Source organism: Ambystoma mexicanum, chromosome 11 (assembly GCF_040938575.1).
Source record: "Ambystoma mexicanum isolate Mex_15411 chromosome 11, UKY_AmexF1_1, whole genome shotgun sequence".
Taxonomy (NCBI): domain Eukaryota; kingdom Metazoa; phylum Chordata; class Amphibia; order Caudata; family Ambystomatidae; genus Ambystoma; species Ambystoma mexicanum.
The window spans coordinates 1,181,739,255-1,181,761,410 of NC_090934.1; the positions used below are offsets into that span (position 1 = coordinate 1,181,739,255).

Consider the following 22,156-nt stretch of genomic DNA (forward strand, 5'->3'; position numbering starts at 1 on the left):
CACACATGAACCCATAAACACTACCCATAACTACACATATTGACACATGGAGACCCTTCATACAGCACTCCTCACCACACAGCCACACTGAACCAGCTCCATCATACATCTCCCAAAGACACAATCCGATCACACACACCACTCCATTATGGAAATAATTATACACACTTTTACTTCTCATCTTCAGACGCACTCACTCTTTTCTTAAGCACACATTGTCCATACCACACAAACACTCCAACACTCACTCCATGGGGCAATCAATCAATCTCCCTCTCTCACTTACCCCTCCCCACCCCTCTGGCCCCTTCTACGCCCCCCCTCTCTCTCTCTTTCTGTTTCCAGACCATTCCGTCGCTTCGGCGGAAGCACACGTCCCCTCCCTCATACATACAAGGACCACAGAATACACCCTCCCACACACACACTCCCCTCAACCGCCCCACCCCCTGCACACACAGACATTCCAGCTAGCACACATCCACTAACCTAACACGCACATACACGCACCCCGAAAATACGCAGATCTAAATACTAACACCCGACATTGTAAACATGCCCATTCTTCGCGCATACTCCCCTTCAGCTGCGCACACTTCTCAACCACACAAACATACACTTCTCACACAGTTTCTCCCTTTAAAACTCCCACATCAAAGTCTCGTCTCCGATGAATATCCTGTCCTGTAAACAAACTTTTATTTCACGCATACACGCCCCTTCACCTTGCACTCTCCTCACACACATACACTCCCACTCAACCATCCTTCCGAAGCAGACTTCATTCTCGCGCCTATCACTCCCTTAAACACACACCTCTGCTCCCTCCCTCAAACAAACTTCAGTCCATCAACCACTCCTCGCTCACATAAACACTCCCCTCTCATACACGTCGCCCCACCCAGGCACGCCCTCCCCTCACACACAATCTACTCTTCACTGTCGTCCTGACAAGACATCGGTCGCCGGCAAAGAAAGGAGACTACCGTGAACTGATCACGGGTCCTGGATCCGAAGCAGACACCCAAGGAGCTGCCCACGGGGCGTGGTGCAGTCTCAGACATCTCGGGAGGCGTCCACCTGATGTGGTTTTGAAGGGCCGATCAAAGGGGAGAGTCGGGGAGCTGTCCACCGGCCGCGGTGCTGAAGTGGCGATCAAAGAAGAGAATCTGGGAGCTGTTCACCGGTCGTGGTGCTGAAGCGGAGATCAAAGAAGAGAAACTGGGAGCTGTCCACCGGCTGTGGTGCTGAAAAGCCCATCATCGCTTCAAAACCTACTGCGAACACTCGAAACTGCCCGAGAACCCTTCCAATGAACTGACCAACCTTCTAAGCCCTGGACACGTGTAAGAGGAAGGACTGGACATCACTCATACTCAAATGAGACACGCGAACGAGCACTCTCCCTGAAGCTTACCTCGGGGTGCCCCTTTGCCCCACAAGGGATTGGCAGGAGTTTTGCGTGGAGTCGGTGAAGCTGCTGAGCTCCCAGGATTAGGGTGAAGGCGGGACAGCGGTTCTCCTGACCTGCCGGGTATCCTGGTGTTACCCACACTGAGGTGGACTCAAGACCCGTCGGTAGGGACTTCCCATCTATACCCCTGCTGAGTGCAACGCTGTAGCGCAGCTCCGGAGGCTGGCATCCAGCAGGAAAGTCACGGAGCCCGCAGAAAGCTGACCCCGAGCATTTGGAGTAAACGGGCCAGCTGGATCTGGGCTCGAGACAACCAAGCAACAGAACAGACATACCGCAACTGGACTTCGTCCTTAGCACCCGTGCCTCCCTCCTGCTCTCGCTCTGAACCCTACCCACAAGAGGCTCCTCTGAGGACCGACAGACTGCCCAGCCGTGGTGCCCGTGAGACTGGAGCCTCTGAGAAAAAGTAGACTGCCCAACACTAGCCTTGACCTCCCAAATCTCCAGCTCTAGCCTTGCCCCGCCGAGTCTCCTGCTCTGACCTTGAGCTTTTGAGCCAACATATCTGACCCCGACCTCCAAAGTCTCCACCGTGGAGCCTGACCCCCTCAGCCCCCAAGCTCCAAGTCTCCAGGTCTGACCCTTTTCCTCCCGAGACTCTATTTCTATACCCCGTACTCCTGAGTTACCAGCACAGTCTCTGACCTCCCTAGTGTCTGTCAAACCTTACCCCCGAGTACCAGCTCCTTCCCCTGACAACCCCCCACTCCGAGTCTCCAGCTCTGATCCTGACCTCCTGAGTTACCAGCACAGTCTCTGACCTCCCTAATGTCCAATCTCCACATTTACCCCTGAGTCACCGGTTCCTTCCCCTGAGGGTCTAGCTCTGATCCTGACCTTCTGAGTTACCAGCGCAGTCTTTGACCTCCCGAGTGTTTAACTCTCTACCCTTACCCCGAGTCACCAGCTCCTTCTCCTGACAACCCCCCACTCCGAGTCTCCAGCTCTGATCCTGACCTCCTGAGTTACCAGCGCAGTATTTGACCTCCCTAGTGACCAACTCTCCACCCTTACCTCGAGTCACCAGCTGCTTTCCCTGACAACCCCCCACTCCGAGTCTCCAGCTCTGATAATGACCTCCTGAGTTACCAGCACAGGCTCTGATCTTCCTTGTCTCCAACTCTCTACCCTTGCCGCCGAGTCACCAGTTCCTTCCCTTACAACCCCCCACTCCGAGTCTCCAGCTCTGATCCTGACCTCCCTTGTTTCCAACTCTCTACCCTTGCCTCCGAGTCACCAGTTCCTTTGCCTGACCCCGACCCCCCAGGCCCTCCGCCCCACGGAGTCTTGCGACTCTGATTTCCTCAGTTACCAGCACAGTCCCTGACCTCCCTAGTTTCCAGCTCCTGCCCCGAGCCCTCTGCGTCTCTAGTTCCGACCTATACCTACAGAGTAGCCAGCTACCTACCCTGACCACACAAATCTCCAGCTTCAGACGTCTCCAGCGCTCTACCCTGACGCCCGGAGTCTCCGTCTCTGAACCTTGAACCCCAGGACTCCTGCTTCGGCTCTGAGCGTTGATCCAGTCACCAGGTCTTGACTTTCCATCTCGGATCTGCTGAGTCTCCAGCTCTGAGCCCCACGCGTCCGAGTCACTTCACAAGGCACCGGTGCTGGACACCATCTGCAGGGCCCAACATGGCGTTCATGGTGAAGACGGTGGTGGGGGGTCAGCTGAAGAACCTCACCGGGGGTCTGGGCAAGGGGGAGGAGAAGGGCGAAGGAGAGAAGTCTGCGGCCGAGGCCCAGGGCATGACTCGAGAGGAGTATGAGGAGTACCAGAAGCAGCTGCTGGAAGAAAAGTAAGTGTCAATGAGTACTGTGTTGCGCCTTGAAACACTTTTTGCTGAATAGGCACATTATAAATACCCAATAAATAAATAAACATACTGGTGTTTATTTATTTGCATTTTTAAAGCGCTCACACAGCCCACAGGCATCGAGGCTCTGTTACAGGAATTGTTTTTTTTTCGTTGCATAATTGTGTTTTTTGGTCTTAATTGCGTATTTATAACAAGCTTAAATACCCAGAGGTTTGTAAGCGCAGACCCGGGGATCGAACCTGTGTTGTTTTGTGTCATTTTGCTTCCAAGGGGAACACGTTGCCGCTGAGCTATCTTCTTGGGACAGTTATGTTTGTCTACTGACCTGGAGCACTAGACCAGGGTACTAGTTCTGGGTATCAGCGGCTGCTAAAGGTTATGGGTACTTGCAGTGCTTAGTTTGTAAAAGAATGAGTGCCAGGGCCCAAATATTTTCTAGTGCGCCTTGGACACATCGGGCGGGCAACTCCCAGCTGACTGATGCTAAAACCCATGATTGTTCTCCCGCAATGCCTGCATATTAAGGGTTAACGCTGCAACACCCACTGGCTATTTTGGGTGATTGCTGCCCTAGCCATGGCAGATGTGCAATTTACAGATGCCAAACAACATAGAATAGCATAACATACTAGTTTAAGTCAAATGTTGAAGTGTTTCTTTAAATGCATGAACATTGTTAACATTTTGCTCAGATTGTATAGGTGGCAATTGGAGCATGTTAACCATCTATCCACAGGAAAATGAGCAAAGCTGTTTTCCTAATAAGTTTAATTGACAATTGCAGGAAACATAATTCCTGAACTGTTAAACTAGTCTGTCAAACATTGCAGTAAAACCTTTGTGTATAGGTTGACATAAACGGAAGGCACTCCTCTTTGGCAGTGGCTTTTTCCCCGGCCTTTCCCCTGTGTTGGTGCTGCTGTCTGTCCTCTTGTTTCCAACCCACACTAATGTTGTAGTGTTGCTGCGTATTGGAGCAGGGGAGGAGCACCAATGTGATGCAGGAAGAGTGGAGTAGTGTGTGGGCGTGGCCAGCACAAGCACCCAGCAATACCACCTTCCAGCTCATTGTAATCTATGGAAATAAATAACTACCACCCGGCTGTCTACGTGAGTCATCAAGCTCATGAATAACAATGCACCGACGCAGGGTGGAAAGAATGTGGCCAGTCACACTGTTGTTGCTTGTGTGACAACTGCTGAATGAGATTTCATAATAAAGTGCCAAAACACAACATCATAATCAGAATAAGACTGAGAAAATAAGTGATGGGGCTCAGAAATAAGTCCTGGGGCTGAGCCCTGGAAAACACCCACACAAATTAAACACTGGTACTTGGTGTGAGTGCTGGATCTGGCTACCGCTTCTGGGTGTTGACCCTGGGCGTTGACTAAGGTCAGTCGTTCTGCGTAATGTTCCTGGGTGCATGATCTGTGTAATGGTTCCAAGCCCTGGTCCATTTTATGTATTCATGCTACTGGTTCTCCATACGAGTCCTTGGCACTGATTTTAAGTACTGGTCACTGGGGTGCTGGTACTGGTCTGCATACAGGCCCAGAGCACCGATCCTTGGAAGTAAATGTACCAGTACCGAATATGGCTCAGTGTTACTGGTCCTTGGTACTGGTCCTGAGAACGCTCCCTGGAAACTGGTTCAGGTTCTGGTACTGGCTCTAGACATCGATTCTAGTATACTGATTGTAGGTCGCGGGTCTGCAGACTAGTTCTGCGTATATGTCTTGGGCGCCAGTTCTTTGTCCTCCTCCCCAGTGCTAGATCCGGGTGCTGATACTAGGCCCTAGTCATGCGATGAGTATTAGTCGTAGGTACTGGTTTTGAGCAGCTGGGCCGGACACTTGACCCGGTTACTGGTCGCAGTCCCTCGGCTCCGGTCTGCTTTCTAGTTGATAATCCCTGTCCAAAGTAACATTTCCTGTTATTGTCCTAAAAATCCGTCTACTTAATCCCAGGACAATCTGTGTTCAGCGAAGGGCAGGATCTGGCCAAATCTGCAAGTATTCTCGGTGTTAGTGAGGTTGCCCGGAACCCTACTCAGGCCTAACAAACTACTGGATGTGTGGGTGAGAAGGCGAGGTGTAGGGGGGCTGGGCGGCTGACTATGGAGGGTTATGGCAGGGAAATAGGAATGTTACAGCACCGAGAGGGGGCTGAGTGAGATATCATGACAGGCGAGGGGAAAAAGGGTGGGGTGGTAGGGGGAGTGTAGGGGCATGGTAGGTATAATCATAGGGACGCGTTTATATGGCATGCTCATCTAATCTAACAAATAATAAAAGGCCAGATGTATGTTTGTCCGATGCATTAACTTCGCCTGTTGTCACCGCTAGAGGGAGCTCTTGCCTTAGAATACATAGAGGCAATGCCAATTCGCATAGCTTCGCCTGTTGTCACTGCTAGAGGGAGCTGTGGCCTTGGGATATGTAGTGATCCTTCCGTGTCAATGAAACCATGCACTTTGGCCCGTGTACACAGCCTCTTACACCAGTACTATATAATATGCGTCAATGCAGTTTATTAAGGCACAGTTGGCCCGGGGCACCTTGGTGGCACACGAAAATCTGATACTACACAGCATAGCTTCCAACATTACAAAGCATATCTACCGACATTACACAGCATAGCTTCCGACATTACAAAGCATAGCTACCGATATTACACAGCATAGCTTCTGACATTACAAAGCATAGCTACCGACATTACACAGCATAGCTTCTGACATTACAAAGCATAGCTACCGACATTACACTGCATAGGTTCCGACATTACACTGCATAGGTTCCGACATTACAAAGCATAGCTATCGACATTACACAGCATAGCTTCCGACATTTTGTGTTTTTTTTCCTATGGAGGGACGCATGTCGTCCAGGCTACTCAGAAGCTGCCTTTTCCAGTTCACTCTGCCTTTCCACCCAGACTGACTTTAGACGCATTGATTTATCAAGCAACACATGTAGATATTTTTTTAGAAATGACAATGTTAACCGGGCACATAAATGACAAAGCGTTTGTATGGGAGGTAACATAGAGTGGAGGTGTGCGGAGGTGGCAGAAAATGACACACACAGGGCCTCGTTAAGAGTTCGGTGGTATTTCCTACTGAAATACCACCAACCAGGGGTGTTGCTAGGTCTGGAAAGGATCAGGGGCTAAGCTAATGTCGGGACTGGCGGGATTCAGGGCTAGCTATATCTTTTTGGTTGTAGCCCCTGAGCTTCTATCCCGGGCTACAACCAAAAGACCCGGGGCTATAGTCCCCTTAGCCCCCCCCCAGCAACGCCTCTGCCACCAATCTCTTTTACCGTTACCACATACAGTAAGCATGCAGCACCGGGAAGGGCCCACGTGATTCTGCTATGCTGCAGAACATGGCATTACCCCCCCATTTTGAAGACCAATAGGACTCCATTGGGGGTCGGATATTGCCACATTTGGTAATTACCGCATGCAGTAATATTTGATGTGGTAATGGTTTTGTGTGGAGGAATTCCCTTCCACACAAAAACATGCCGTATTTAGCGAGTTTCAGCATTGATATTCTACATTTGGTGGTGGGTTAAAAGTGGCAAAAATACCATTGTTTCCACTTATTCTTTATAAAGAAAAATAAAGCACTCTTTAACATCGGAACTTGGATCTATGAGAATTCTTGTACTGAAAGACACCACAAGAACTTGATCGAAACACAACGTAAACCTTCTGAACAAAAGCATGGTTCTTATTTATCGAAGTGTAACAATAACACTACTTGATTGTTCAATCAGGGGCTCAGAGTTTTCCAACTGCCCCCATTAAGCTTCAAGTTCAACTCTTGGGCCGGGAAGAAACCTTACATACGGCAGAATCTACAGTCATATGTCATATGTCAGAAGACATCGGGTTACCTCCGATCTCACAGGAGTAGCTCGACAACTGCTTACACTCTTCTTGCCATCATCCCACAGTGTACAATTCACACACATCACGATATGCACACATGGCATGCAATGTAATACGCTATAACACATGACTACTTCACCCATTTTTGCCCTTCGGCCTCTAAACCGTTGACCAATTTAGGAATGTGACTCTGTGATGTGCACCCCGAAAGATCTTAGGTATCTCCGGGCTATGGTGCCCCAAAGGCATCCTGTTCCCTGAGTGATTAACAGCACAGTGATACATGGGGTCAACTGGTTGGTGGAAGTCTAGAGTGTATGTGTGTACCTTAAATTGGAAAAAACCTCTGTATGCTGGTGATGTCTCTACCGGGAACCCCAGCACAAAATATATTATAGAGTCCAGTAGCCAACATTCCATCCAACGAGACTGTGTGGGGGATATGAATGTAGCCATATATGGTCATGGACACTATCTGTCTCAGAGAGTGGGGGCTGCAGTGACCAAAAACACAATGGCCTGTTAAGTGAATGGTGATCTCGAATCCTGCTGGAATCCCCAATGAAGCCCGTCCAGTAGTTAACCTTCAATCCTACGAGACTGTATGTGGGATAGGGATGAAGCCATATATGGTCATGGCCGGTGGCTGTCTCAGAGGGCGAGGGCTGCAGTGACCAAAAACAGATTGGCCGGTTGAGTGAATGGTAATCTTGAATCCTGTTGGAATCCCCACCGACGATGAAGCCCGTCCAGTAGCTAATCTTCAATCCTAGGAGACTGTATGTGAGATAGGGATGAAGCCATATATGGTCATGGCCGGTGGCTGTCTCAGAGGGCGAGGGCTGCAGTGACCAAAAACAGATTGGCCGGTTGAGTGAATGGTAATCTTGAATCCTGTTGGAATCCCCACCGACGATGAAGCCCCTGAAGAAACCTAGATACGTTTGAATGTGGTGACCCTCCCAGTGCATGGGTGGCAGCCAAAAGACAAAAGCATGCACCCTTCTGATTGAAATATGAGAGTTCACTCATCTTCCAACTCTTCTCTAACCAGATAGTTTGCATCTTTACTTGGTTGAACAGTGGAAATTCAGCTTGGGGATGATTCCCGATGCGAAGACGATGCCAAACCGAAGAGGACTGCGTGGAAGCTGTACCAGTCTGTATCTTGCCAAGACCAATCTGACGGAAAGGCCCTGCCAGTGTCTGTAGATACCAGACTTCTCAATTGTCCTTGACTGCTATGGCACAGTTGGATCACAAACCTCAAAGATCCTTCGCTCCCAGAGAAACCCTTGCTGCCTGTCGTTGCACAAACCCAACATGAAGAGGTGGGAGCACAGGCATTGATGCCGGACAGAGCCTGATGCCTATCGATACAAAAGCAACAAGCAACCTAGGACCTTTAGGTGAACTACTGGGGCACCAAACATTCCTGATTTTACCCAAACTGCAACTGCTGGCTTCCAACTGTGCTCTCTGGTGACTGCAACTTCAACTTCAGCTACTGGACAACTGCACTGCTCAACAGCACAAGCATATCACTTTCACTCCATCCATGCGCCTTCTCCAGTAGCTATACTCCAGACGAACCTTCCTGCAGATCTTCGTCATCACCACCGTATATTGGGAGCCCCACCCCTGACCTCCAGCATTGAAAGGACTCGAAAGACTGATTTCTAGTGGCCAGATCCATCTGGAGAGTTCATACTGCAAGATTCTACAACATTCAGATGCCATGAGAGAGGCATCCAAACACTTCTGAACCACAGCCCTATCTGTAACACAGTGCCTAGGATTAACAATATGGATGCTGTAACATCTGGACCAGTATCCCACTCAGCCAATCCGAAGCAGCTCTTTGATTTCATTACGAATCCAACTCCTGGTTAACCGTCCACTGGTTCAAAAGTGTCCCTTGGTTTCTGACAGCCAGACCGTATAACTGAAGGACCAGGTTGACTTGGGACATACTAACTCTGGGTAGGGTAGGGTACGATGAACTCTGAAAAGGCTTTTTTTAAAGTGTACTTGCCTGTAACCTATACATAGTTCTTTACTTACTGTCACACCTTTACTAGCATATGTGTTTGGACAGCCTCTTATTTACGGTTGTGTTATGCTCTACCTTGAAAGCCATCTGCTCGCTACCAAAGAGTTGACCGTGACTGCTCTGCCCCCACTACCATTACATGAAGCAGAGGAAGCTAAATGGAAGTCTGATTATCTAGCTGTGGCCCGGGGCCTCCTACTCACAAACAACAAGTCTGAATGAAACCATCCCAATAGCTGGCCCCAGTGACACGATGTTGGCCAAAAAATCAGAAAAAGTACTCAAGGACTGTCAAGAGACAGACTAGACCAAACTTATCTTGGGCAGTCCAAAGAGCGCTTTAACTGGCATGAAAGTAGAACACCAAGAGAGTGCTATAAAAGTAAGCAAAGTGGACCTACCCAAGCAGGGGGGTTGGATATTGATTAGGCGGAACATGAAGAGCAAGAAGAAGAAAAAGAAACTAAGGATGCTACAGCTGACAAGAGAGCATCAACTGCCTTCCATTTCACTGCCCGTCTTAGCAACTGGCCGAGCAGAGGAAGGAGCCCTTCGCCCGAGCGGACTATAACTATAGTCCAGCTGGCTGTACGGGAGCAAGTACGAGAACTGGGAAGAGACCACCTGGAACTGGGAAGGTGCAAGCGGGAATCGGATCTGGCTGAGAAAGAGAAGGGCTAGTGCCCATCAGATGGAGTTGGAAGCAGCCATGGCAAGCAAGCCATGGTCACCTCCCAGGACAGGCAACAGAGCAAATTCTCCTCCACATCCCCATTTGCTGAAGGATTTGGGTGGAATCTATGTGGTTGGGACCGAAAGCCTTTCATAGTTATCCTCTTCTTATTAGGTGTGGAAAGTACAGCAGTGGAGTTAGATGGAGAAGCCAACCTGTGTACAGAGTTGCTTTGTTAAGGGTGGGAGTTGGGCAATTTGGAATTAGAATGACTAGTTTTATAATGATGGTCTTGTTCAGAATTTTGGGAGAACTCTGATTTGGTGTCTGAGAACTTTGCGAGACACCCAGGAAAAATGAGAATGATTTGGGAAACTTGGTGACTGGTGCTATGCGAAAATTGAATTGGAAGGGACCATTTTTGATAGGCTTTTTATCTTCATTATGTTAGAGCGCATTTTGGATGTTTGTCCTACAGACTTGGATCAGCATCTCACTGCCTCCAAGGTGATGGATCCCAAGCTGCTAGCCATGGATGTAGACCAGAATGGGGCTCTCTGAGTAAATCAGAAGGGGTAGGAACCTCCAAGGAAGCGGGAAAAGCACTAAAAACTCCTTCCCACCAGGCTTCCCATAATCGGGGTGGGTGGATCCGAGAAGACAGCAAGTGGATTTTAGTACCCATGGCAACTGCGGTCTTGGAGGAGGTCCTAAACACCAACTGAATGGCCGGCGCCTTGGGGTACAGGCAGAGAGTTTGGCCTTCCAGCCTCAAGAGGAGCCAACCGGCCCACATTCGGAGATAGTCATAGCATAATGGGGATCTGTGAACACCATCAGGAAGTCTTAGAGTACATTTTGCAGCACACTTCTCGTTTCCTAATTAGCGACTCTGTCAATGGCGCTCCCAATTGGCTCACTAGTAGGTTCTCAAAACACTGTCCATCCGCCATGGAAACCTTACTGATAGGTGTCAAAGTAGGCACTTTCATGGACAGTGTACAGGACAACGTCCCTGCAAGAGCTCTTGCTAGTGAATGAGTTGGTTGGCATGGAAACCAGCCAGGGGCAGTGGCATCCTGGTCGCACGCCTGCAATAGACACCTGCCCAGGAGTGCGCGCCTTCAATGCATGGGTTTCCCCGAGCCCTCATCAGAACGCCAAGTGTACCCGTCACCCAGCAGCTGGAGACAGAGCCTGCAGATAGTCCTACTCTTCCAAGAGCAGAAGCGAAGGGTTCCGTAGGTCCACAGAGGTCTGCCTTTAAGGACCTGCCTGACCTGGAGGGTGAAGGGAGCCATGACAAGGAAGACATATGTCGAGGACAAAGGGAGTGTCCCCCTCTTGAGGGTCTATGCAGGGAGGCCCTGTCCGTGGTCTAGTCTAAAGGAAAGGCACCTGGGAAGCACAGGAGTTACAGTGACGGGGGCCCTTGTACAGTGAGCCTATAGAGCTTGATGCCCACCAAAGGCTGGCGGTGCCACAAGGCCAATCACCCTGCCTGTCGTAGTTGGTCCATTAGTTGTATTTGGCAAGAAATCTCAGAGTGAGGGCATCTCTGGAGAGGTTATCTCCTCACTTCTGCTGGCCTCGCATGGGGGTCCAAGTGGACGATCACTGCAAGACCGCTCTGATTTGTCACTTGTCTGGCACTTCAAGAGGACAGGCGAAAGGGATTTTAATTGCACTACCTATTGGGTGGGTCAGAGTTGGCACTATGGGCCTCATTACATGTTTGCCGGTGTCCCGCCGATACCGGCAAACTGTAATACTGTTTCCATCACTTGGTCTGCCAGAATTACTGGCAGATTGCACGTGGCGGAAGCGCTGGTAAATCCGCCTTCCATGGAGTACCATAGGACTCCATGGAGATATTTGCTGGCATTACCGCCACTGGTATTACTGGGCTGTTAATACTGGCAGTTTTTTGCCGGTAGGGTAGCAGATATAACTCCAGCTCAGAGCTGGAGGTAAATCCGCCACCCTACTGGCAACCTTGGAGTGTGCTGGTGCGGTAACATGCTGGTATATGGTAATACCGCAACGGCGAACACTCATAATGAGCCCCATGTGACTTTCACTGACCTACCAACATCCTTTGAGAATGAGTTCATCTTGGTGGTTATTGATCATGCAAACAGGTACTCTGAGGCCACACCCATACGTGCTATAGCTCTAGTGAACATCCCCACGAGGGCACTTACCTCTACATGGGGATGAACCAGAGGTCTAACTTGGTGTCATCTTTTCTGAAGGCAATTGTGAAGGAAAGTGGAGTCAAGGAATGGTATGAAAATAAGGAACTTCAGGTCGGGTATCAGGAGGGTCAAGAGGGCCTTGTGAGGGGACCTACAAGGCCTAGGGCTTTGACGGACAAGTGGAATTACTCTGACATTAAAAAGACAGGAAAAGTCACTTTGTCGACATTGATACCATAGGGAAATTCCTCGGGTGTGCCCCATTCTAATCATTGGAAGTCTTTCTTCATGGGCGAGGAAGCTGTTGATTTGTGCTGACTGTTAGAGGAATAAGGAGAAAGTGAGGCTCTACCAGACCTCCTCCATATCAGACCGACAAATGGCTCAGAAAAGGGAGGTGGGCTCCCCCACAACTGATATACAAGCTACAAAGAGGCTGTCACACTCTGCTCCAACAATTTGCCCTTTGCTCTCTCTGACTCCAAGTCTAGCCCCAGGGTGCACCCATGATATAGACACTGGATGGGTCATGCCTTTCAATCATGAACATTACAGGATGTCCAGCAAGGTCAGTGACACCATCAAGGATGAGGTCGCCAAATTCTTGGATTTACGGGTGATGAGTGAACCTTCCCAAAGTCCTTGGTTCAGCTCCATTGTGCTTGTTCCTAAACTAGAAACCATAGACCTCAGGTTCTGCAAGGACTGTAGGGGGCTGAGTGCTGCCACCAAGACAGACCTCTCCCCCATAAGACGAGCTGATGAGCTTGTGGACAAGTTAGGTACTACCAAGATTACGAGCATCTTTGATTTGACCGTGATACTTGCAGATTGCCATAACTGACCTAGCCTATGGGAAGGCAGCATTTACTACTTGCAGCAGTTCAGGGCAAGGCCCTTTGGCCCCGAGAACGCACCTGATGCTTTTCAGAGGCTGGTGGCCCATGCCCTCACTGGAGTGTAGGATTTTTGTTTTGGTTACCGAGACAGCACGGCTGTCTTCAGCTTTAACAGATAACATAATCTTAGCCACTGTAAATGAGTTCTGCAGGCCATGCAAAATGAAAAGCACATTATCAAGGCATTCAAGTGCTAGATAGGTCAGGGGTCGTGGCTGTACCTTGGACAGGTGATGGCTGGGGGATCGGGTCAGCCTCTTCAAAAAAGATCTGGGGTTCCTGGCTGTGAAGTACCCGGTTTATAGACCCAAATGAAGGCTTTTCCTGCTCTCATCAGATACTACAGGAAGTCTACGTCTGACTATAGCACCATAGAAGTGCCATTAACTGAACCCCCCTCTAACAAACCTAGCGAAAGAGGCTGTTTGGACCGAGGCGGGCCAGAAGGCTTTCCAAGGGCCAACGAATAGTAAGTATGTGATCATTGCGGGCCCCGGTCTCCAGACGTATCTGTGATGGCTCAGAATCCTTCTCAGCGCATTGTTATTACCAGGGCGCGTTTTAATTGCATTCATCTGAGATCTGAGAGCAGTGGTGGCGCCGGGGTCTAATGAGGCTGAGAATCAATCGTGTATTTTCTGTGATGCGCCTAAGGAAGACCTGGTCCATTTTATATTGTTCTGCCAGCGTTCTCGCCTATTAGAGAGCGCACGCTAAACCAAACCTGCCGGCTCAGCGATTCCTTCGGCACAAACCTGCTCTGTGTCGCCTGCTATGGGCGGACTCAGTCTGTGGGGGCTGGGCCCTATTATTTAAAAAAAACGCGTTATCTCTCAGAATTCTTTTATTGAAGACGGACTGAAATGTTTTTTTTTCTTGTATCTTGGGAAAGTTTTGTGGTTTTAATGATGTTGGAATCTTTTTTTTATATGTGCCGATCTGTAATTATGTTGTTTATTGCTGCTGTGTTTATGGGAACGTTCTGCACTTCCAAAATACAACCACAAAGAATATCATGTGTAAGGCCCCGGTGCGGAATGTGCCAGACTACAGCCAACCATTCACTGTCCAGACACCAACGTGCCAGACATGCGAGCTGGATGGAAAAGGAGGAAAGCAGCCTGTAGCATTTATAAGAACACATTGGGCCTCATTACGACCCTGGCGCTATGGGGTTAATGGCGCCAGTAGAGCTGCCAGCGCTGTTAACCCGATAGCGCCTCATTACGAGGTTTGCTCACGGGACCCGTCCCACGAGCGGCCCAGCATGCTAACAATGGGCCCGTCATTAATGGGCCCGTTGGTAGCATGCTCCCCGTTTCCATTGAGCCCTATGGGGGCTCTAATGGGAATGGGGATGTACCGGATCGGGTTCCTTGAATGGGGAAATACCGGGCCCTCCTAGGTCGGAATGGCCTGGTATTTCCCCATTCAGGGAACCCGGACCCGAGTTTGAGGCCTCGTAATGAGACCCATTCTGTGTGTTGCAGGTGTTTCAGACCCTACCTTGCAGCATCTAACTTCACAATCAAGGTTGGCCATAAGTCTTATAAGTGACATTTGGCCATGAAGGGGAAAACACAAGTGACTCCGGTGGTCCATTAACCTGAAAGGGATTAACTACAAGGCTAGGTCTAGTCATGATATGATATGATAATTTATTTAAATAGCGCCTATACACAATGGGGGTCATTACGAGTGAGGCGGTAAGGCGTTAACGGGTCCGGTAAAGGTGCCGGAGCCGTCAACCCCTTACCGTCCCATTACGAGTCTGCTTGCGGGACCCGCTAAGGGCACATGGTTTTACCAGGCGCCCTTAGCGGGTCCCGCAAGCAGACCAGGGGACTAACAATGCATTCCCATTGAGCCCTATGGGGGCTCGAATGGGGATGGTTTCCTTGAATGAGGAATTACCGGGCCCTCCAAGGTCGGAATGGCCCGGTAAGTCCTCATTCAAGGAACCCGGACGACATTTCAGATAGTGCAAGAGCTAAGACATAGATAAGGAAGGGAGGGGGAGAGTGGGAAGGAAATGGAAACAGACAGGCAACTACCGTACTAGGCCTGACGACATTTCTGGTAGAGCTGTGAAAAAACAAGAGGTGAGGGAGAGGGGTGCAGAAAGGGAGGGGAGGAACAAAACAAGCGACTATTGTACTAGGCCTGACCACGTTTCAGATAGTGCTGGAGGGAGGGGAGGGGACAGTAAGGGGATGGGGGAGCGACAGACGAGGTTGCTATCATACTAGGTCCAGGGACAATTCTGATAGAGTAAGTGCATAGAAGAAAGTAAGGGGAGGAGGGGAGGAGAAAGGAAAAGGGGGAAAGAGGGGAGGAGAGAATAGAGAGTAAGCAGTCAAAAAGAGTGGAGAAGCAAGAGGGGAGAGCGAACACAATTGTAGAAGTCAGTAGTAACACACTTACACCTGCTCCCCAGCTGCAAAGGAAAAGAGGCTGGAGGACTCCTTAAGTAGGGAAAAGAGTGGCAAGCAGGAAGGCACCAGGTGGGCGGGCTTGCTAAGTGGTGAAATGCATGGAGAACTTTCCAGGAATTCTTTCTGATTAGATCCTAGAAAACAGCCCATTAGCGATTAGCCTCACTGTAAGTACTGCAATGTTGCCATGGTGATCGGCCCCTGCACCTTCTACATTTTACATGACTGGTCTGCCAACTCTTTCCATGATGAGCCCTAAACTGAGGTCTTTTCAGGAATGTCACCCATGTCATGTGCCGTTGGGACATCCTTAGTCTCTCTCATGATTAGAGTGCCCCAAAGTCTCCCCTTTTTATTAACTCTGCTTGGTTCTCTGATTAGGATGCATTGATTAGTGTAAATCCAGGGGGTATGGGTGTAACCTTTGGGGGAAACGCCTGCTCTACCCCGAGGGGTTTGGATGATCTCTAGCGGGAACCCATTTACGGCATCCAATGCCAAATCTCACAGCTATCCGTTGTTCCTACAGTGGGGTTTATGTGTTACGGATGCAGCTATATATGGTCATGGCAACTGCCTGCTACAGTGACCAAACCATATGTGGCTGGTTCCTGAATCCTGCAGGGATCTACACCACAGAAGAAGCCTGTGTTAAGGTTTGTGATTGAGTCACCACCAAAGATTTGAAAGGCTGCACCCTTTTGATTGGTAGAGGAGTGTGCACTGAGCGTCTTGATTCCTTATTTAACTGGAGAGTCGGTGTCCATAATTAGTCAGTCAATGGAAGTTGAGATTGGGGATGAAGATCAAGACAAGAGGACACCACACCAAATAGAAACAAACAAAAGCTCAGCCTGCCGCATCTCGCCTCGACCGATCATGGCGAGGCCCTCCCTTAGTGTGTCAGCATCGGCCTTCGCCAACAACCAGAGAGAGTGGACACAGTCAGGACACACGCCTCAAGGGTCTCTTGCTCCCACAGGAATCCATGAATCTTACATGAAGAGGCAGGAGCACTAGACAACTAGAGCATCTGTACCAGAGAGAGGCCCAGGCCAGTTGGCGCAAAAGCAACTAACAGCATAAGAGCTGTTGAAGACATGTGTGGGCTGCAAGAATCCCTGATCCTACTGAATCTCAACTGCCGGACTTTAGCTGCACCTTGTATCCGGAACTGTGACTTCTACCACCGGCAGTAACACTGCGCACCAGCAGTTCACCATCACTCAGACCCTGCATGTTCTCCTTTGTCTCTTCTGCAGGCCAGATTTGCTTCTGCCAGATTATCTTCATCACTAGCACCTCCATCAGTGAACTACCAGAGACAAGGATCCATCACCTTTAACCTTCAGCCTTGCGAGGACACAAAGAATTGAGGGCTAGCAGGAGAAAACAGTGGAAGAGTTCCAACTGTGAGGTTCTCCTGCGTTGGGATCCTCAGGAGAGGCATCCAAATACTACAGAACAACATTGGGCCTACACGTAGCCTAGTGTTCAACACAACATCTGGACCAGTATCCCGCTCGGCCAATCAGAGCCAGTCTGTCCTTTTCATTTCTTTCTGTGAGAGACTAACTTCCACTTGAGCTGATACAGGTCTCAAAGCAATTGTCCTGGGGGTAATTCTAGCAAGACGTGACACCTGGACTAGCGTGACTATGGACCTTGCCTGTGAACCTAAGGGGTATTGACTTGTATCCTGCAACCACCTCATTGTTTTTAGATGCCTTCAAAGAAGATATTGGGCCTCATTATGAATGTGGCGGAAAGGCAACAATGGCGCCGGTAGTGCTACTAGCGCCATTGTTACCTCTCCGCCACATTACAAGTCCTGTCTGCCAGTGCCGGACTGCACGCGTGGTCTGACCACATGTGTAGACCTGCACCCGTGAGCAGAACTTGTGATTGCACTGGCACAGTTTTTTAAGGTGCCGGTACAACCATGCTCCCGACCCCCATTCTGCCCTATGGGGCGGAATGGGGATCGGGAGGCCGGCCATACCGGCACCCGCGAATGGGCAATTACTGGCCCATTCATCTCGTAATGGGCCGTTAATGGCCCATTCGCAGGTGGCGGGGCCGGTAGCGAGTTTGGCGCTACCCTTAATAAGGGCATGGCTACTGCCAAACCCGTAATGAGGCCCATTGTCTTATTTAATGTTCACATCTGTGTGAATATTCTCTGACAAGTGTTAATGAGACCATCCTATTCCCCTCGTTAGAGTTGACGTTGACTCTATCACTAAGCGGGCCAAGAAAACATCCTTGTCGCCATAGTTGATCAGCTCACTCTAAGTCCCTTTTGCAACAGGAAACTTCTTCAGATCCAGGATAGATAAGCCAGGTTACAGGTTACAGGACTCAGGTCAATGAAGACACATCCGCCGGCCACCCTCTTCTAAGCCAGCCTCTCACCAACTGTCATTCAAGGAGCACCCAACAGAAAACAGGCACTCAACATTCGCTTCCGGGCACTCATGGCATCACATGCATACTGAGCAGTTAGGGAAACGGTAGGATACAACACAAAGCTTCAGGGAAACCTTGATCTCTAGCTGTGAGTGAGTGACTCTGACCCCCTAAACGCATGGAGCAGCGAAACTGTACTAAGACATGCCCACATCACAATAGCATGCACGAAAAGTAAGACATCATAGCAGGCACTCCATGTGCACTTAAGGCATGTATACATCATGACATCCCCACACAATTACACTCAGAGACCATAAGAAGCACACATCGCAACACACGCCAACATGGCATGCCCTAAATGTAAGACACTAAAACCTACGCTCAGCACCAAGGAATTCACACACCAAAGCATGCTGACACCATAACATGTACAAAGTATACAATCATGTGCACACCATAACATGCACACAGTCTAACATATGATGAAGCCATGCACACGGCATCATGACATGTGCACCCCATGCCATTCACATGCCATAATATACACACCACCTTGGAGCCGAAGAGTTGTAATTTGCACACACTATATCATTCACACATTGTAAAATCCACACACATGCACACACCATAAATGAAAATGCCATAACATGGACACCCCAACATAGCAGCCCACACCACCATAGTGTCCACACAGCACGATAATGAGTGCACTCCAGCATGGTGTGAACAAACTCAAGCATGCACACACCATCCTAAAGATGTGTGCCCGCTACCACAACATAAACCCGTGGCCCTCCGGGAGCTGGAAGAAAGAGGAGCTTGGTACGCGAGGGATGCATATTGGGTGTACAGTGTTTATATCGAATCCTTTATATTGAAATACTCATATATCGAATCTTTTATCTTGATATCCTTTATAGTGAATGTATTTAGGGTGGGGTAAACGGTCGGGATGTGTTTTTAGGGGTGGCAAACAGGTGTTTGGGGGTGACTCGTTTGTAGACAATCAACAGCAAATTCCACCTAGATGAACAGGTGTGTATCCCAAGGGTGCTGAGATCTCCTTAAAAATCATTGAACCCTATAGCGCCATCTTGGTTGGATTGCAGGCTACTGGTATGAGGGTGTAAATATTGAAGACTTGGCTTTCCCTGACAGCTCTTTTGCGCAGCTATACTTGTGGTTTATAATACCTGGTCTCTCCCCTGCACCAGTTAATCTCGGAGACAAAAAAGATGGTACGTGTTGCCCTCTAAGGCCTTCCTCACGGGAGAAATGGCCGGTGAGGTCTAAAGATGGAAGGTGACTCCAAACCGATAGCGTACAGCATCAATGAAGGAAAAGCCACCCAGTGGTAGCTTTTGTTTACTACAGCTGGCTGGCTTTTCCTTCATTAGTGCCGCAAAAGCCAAAGCAAGCACATCGGCGGGCATCCATTTCACGAAATGGATGCCCCCATGTGCTATCTTTGAGCTTGAATTGCTCAAAAATGTACATAGGGACTTCGTGAAAAAAAAATGCCAAACGTTTTTTTTTTATATTGCCTATCTATTTTTGAAATTATTTTTTTTAGGCGAACCGTTCCTTTAAGAGCCCACCCACTGGATTGACTCATACGTTCTCAAACCTTCTTACGCTTCAACTTCCTGAGATTCAACAGGAACCCTGTGCGGTGCCCGGTATCCCTTACCGCCCTACTCGGAATGAGGGCCATTGAGAAGCTTCCCCTGCACCCATATACCGGTTCCCTTCAATCTACACTGCGCTGTTCCCACTGCTCCTTCTACACAAATGCAAATCATTTCCCTGAAAGGCCCAAAGCGCTAAGAGACCATGGCCCTCATTACAACCTTGGCGGATGCCGCTAAGGTTGCAATTCCGCCATGGTGGATGGCGGAATTACAGCCCCATTCCAAGGTGAGTGGGGCGGTAATTCCCCATTCACCAATGGCCCCTTCCCCATTCCCATTTTTGCCCCATAGAGCATAATGGGAATGGGGAAAGGCGATAATTACGGCACCGTAAATTACGGTGCTGTAATTATCGCCACGGTCCCTTTGCGGCATGGCTTTTAACGCCTGCAAAAAGCCATCCCGCCATCCCGCAAAGGGAACCTTGTAATCAGGCGTTAAGGGTCGGCGCCGTTTACGGCGCAGTAAACCCCTCAACGCCTGAGTCAGAATGAGGCCCCATGAAAATGGCAGCAGTACACTATATAAAATCCAACAAAACATAACAATGGCTGTAAAATGAGTACGTTTCTAGGTCAGTGATGTTCGGTGCAGTTCCACTGCACTTTGTGTGTCAAGCCTACTCCTCATGCGTCAAATTATTTGGCACATAAGTTATTAAAATCATCAGAGGCTGCGGCCGAAGTGGTTGGGGCAGTATCTTCCTTGGTGCAGGTGCCGGCAATACCAAAAAAGTCTGGGTTATGGCCGCCTCCTACATTTCATCAAGCGCTGGCCGGAATCCGTGCCGGCCCCAGGTCTGCCAGTGCCCCTTGACCGATATTTTTGGTGTCAAGAACAAGTATCAGTCGAACAACAGAACTGAGCCCCCCTCTGTTCTTCTAAGTGTGTTTACCAGCACAGTGTCATGTAAACTTAAATAGTGGTCTGGCCCAGCGCCTATTAAACAATCATGTCAGGCGGCGTGATGCTTTAATAGGCGCTGGGCCAGACCGATATTTAAGTTTACATGACACTGAGCTGGAGGCAAGGCGCCCTTTATTTGCTGTGCCCGGTGGGTGCCCTTGTGCGGCCGCACCCCCTGAGCGTACCTTGAGCCAGGGCTGGCAGGAATTCAATGAGCTGCGCAACATTGAGTCTGTGTCATATCAGTGGCAGGCTTTGTCAAATTCTCACGGGGGGGGGGGTCCAGAGTGTTAGGTGGCGCAGCCTAGTGTGTGTCTTTATCGCAGGGATGAGATTGCAATCGGGATGACGATGTAGGCACACAGGGCCTTATTTATAGAGTGTTTTCCAATGGAATTGCGCCATTATAAAATGCTTCTGTGAATCAGGCCCACAATGTTCTATTACTGTCTACGGATGAGTACAGGTGAGTATGCCTTTAGCGCATCTTCAGCACGCTGTTACTGCGCGCACATGCACTTGCCAGTTGAGTGTCTTGCGCCTCCAAGCAATGATTGCCAGCACAGATCAAAATCGCTACATATTTGCAGGTAGTCAAACAACAAACATGAGTTTCAATTTCAATCATTTTAAAAGTACTCCAATGAAATACATATACTATTGCCAGAGTTTTTAGGAAGTGCTATTCTACACTTACATGTACATTGGACGAAAATACACACTTGTAGCACTTATGGAACTACAAGATCGACCAATTATATTCATGGCACCTTCATCAAACACCATCAAACACACAAACACAGAATCATAATAGTCACAAAACACCATAACAGGCAGACAGCATCATCGAATGCACACAGCACCATAACATGCACACGGCAGTCTAGCTTGTACGCAACAAAGAAGCGCGCACCCTCTGCAGCAAGCACGCATCGCAGCACCAGAACATGTGCAGAGCAAGATGGATGCGCAGGGCTGTCAGAAGATGTGGTGAGGCCCGGGGCAAAACATTTGGTGAGGCCCCCTTACAATTGTTTGCACTCGGCCAGCGGCGGCACATCCGCAAACAGGAGACTCTAGAAATCTACCCTTGAGTTTGTGTGCAGGATCCCAAATATGGTTTATTACTACAACTCCAAATCAACTACAGCAAAGTTAGACTTCTCTACTGAAGAAAGGTTCATGCCAGACTAACTTTTTTATCACACGAATAAATATATATAATATTGACATGAGCTCTCCACTGCGCCACCTCTAATTCTCTGAGGGTCAGTCACTTTTCCAAGCAAAGAGTTGAGGGCAGATCTCTTTCTTCGGGTGGGGCCTCCCTCTGGAAACAGCCTCCCTGCCTCGCTGAAACTTGAGGAGAACCATCTCCGGTTCCGGAAGCACCTCAAGACATGTCTCTTTGCTTCTGCCTTCTCTCTTCCTCTCACTTGCTGATCACCTGCCTGATCCATGCACTGGTCACCTGGTCAAGCTCTGAATTCGGGCCCAAGTCCCTGCCTGTCCTGATGCATTCCCGTACTGCCTCTTGGCTCAACTGCACTTGTGGTCTGTATCATTAACCCTACAGTCCCACTCTTGCTCTTATTCTCCACCCGTTGGCTGCTCTTATGAGTACCCACACTTGCCACGCGTTGGCTGCACTCTTGTTTCTCCTTTGTTACTGCACTTCTGCATCCTAC

At 49.3% G+C, this 22,156-nt stretch overlaps 1 protein-coding gene across 1 annotated transcript in view; it reads left to right on the top strand.

Moving 5' to 3' along the window:
- The first annotated feature begins 494 nt into the window (after positions 1-494).
- The window catches only part of CPLX3 (complexin 3), a 212,171-nt gene continuing 190,509 nt past the window's right edge, over positions 495-22,156 (top strand). The window contains exon 1 of the mRNA XM_069624508.1: positions 495-3,279. Coding sequence (XP_069480609.1) covers positions 3,116-3,279 — 164 coding nt within the window. The 5' untranslated portion in view covers positions 495-3,115. The remainder of the gene's footprint in view (positions 3,280-22,156) is intronic.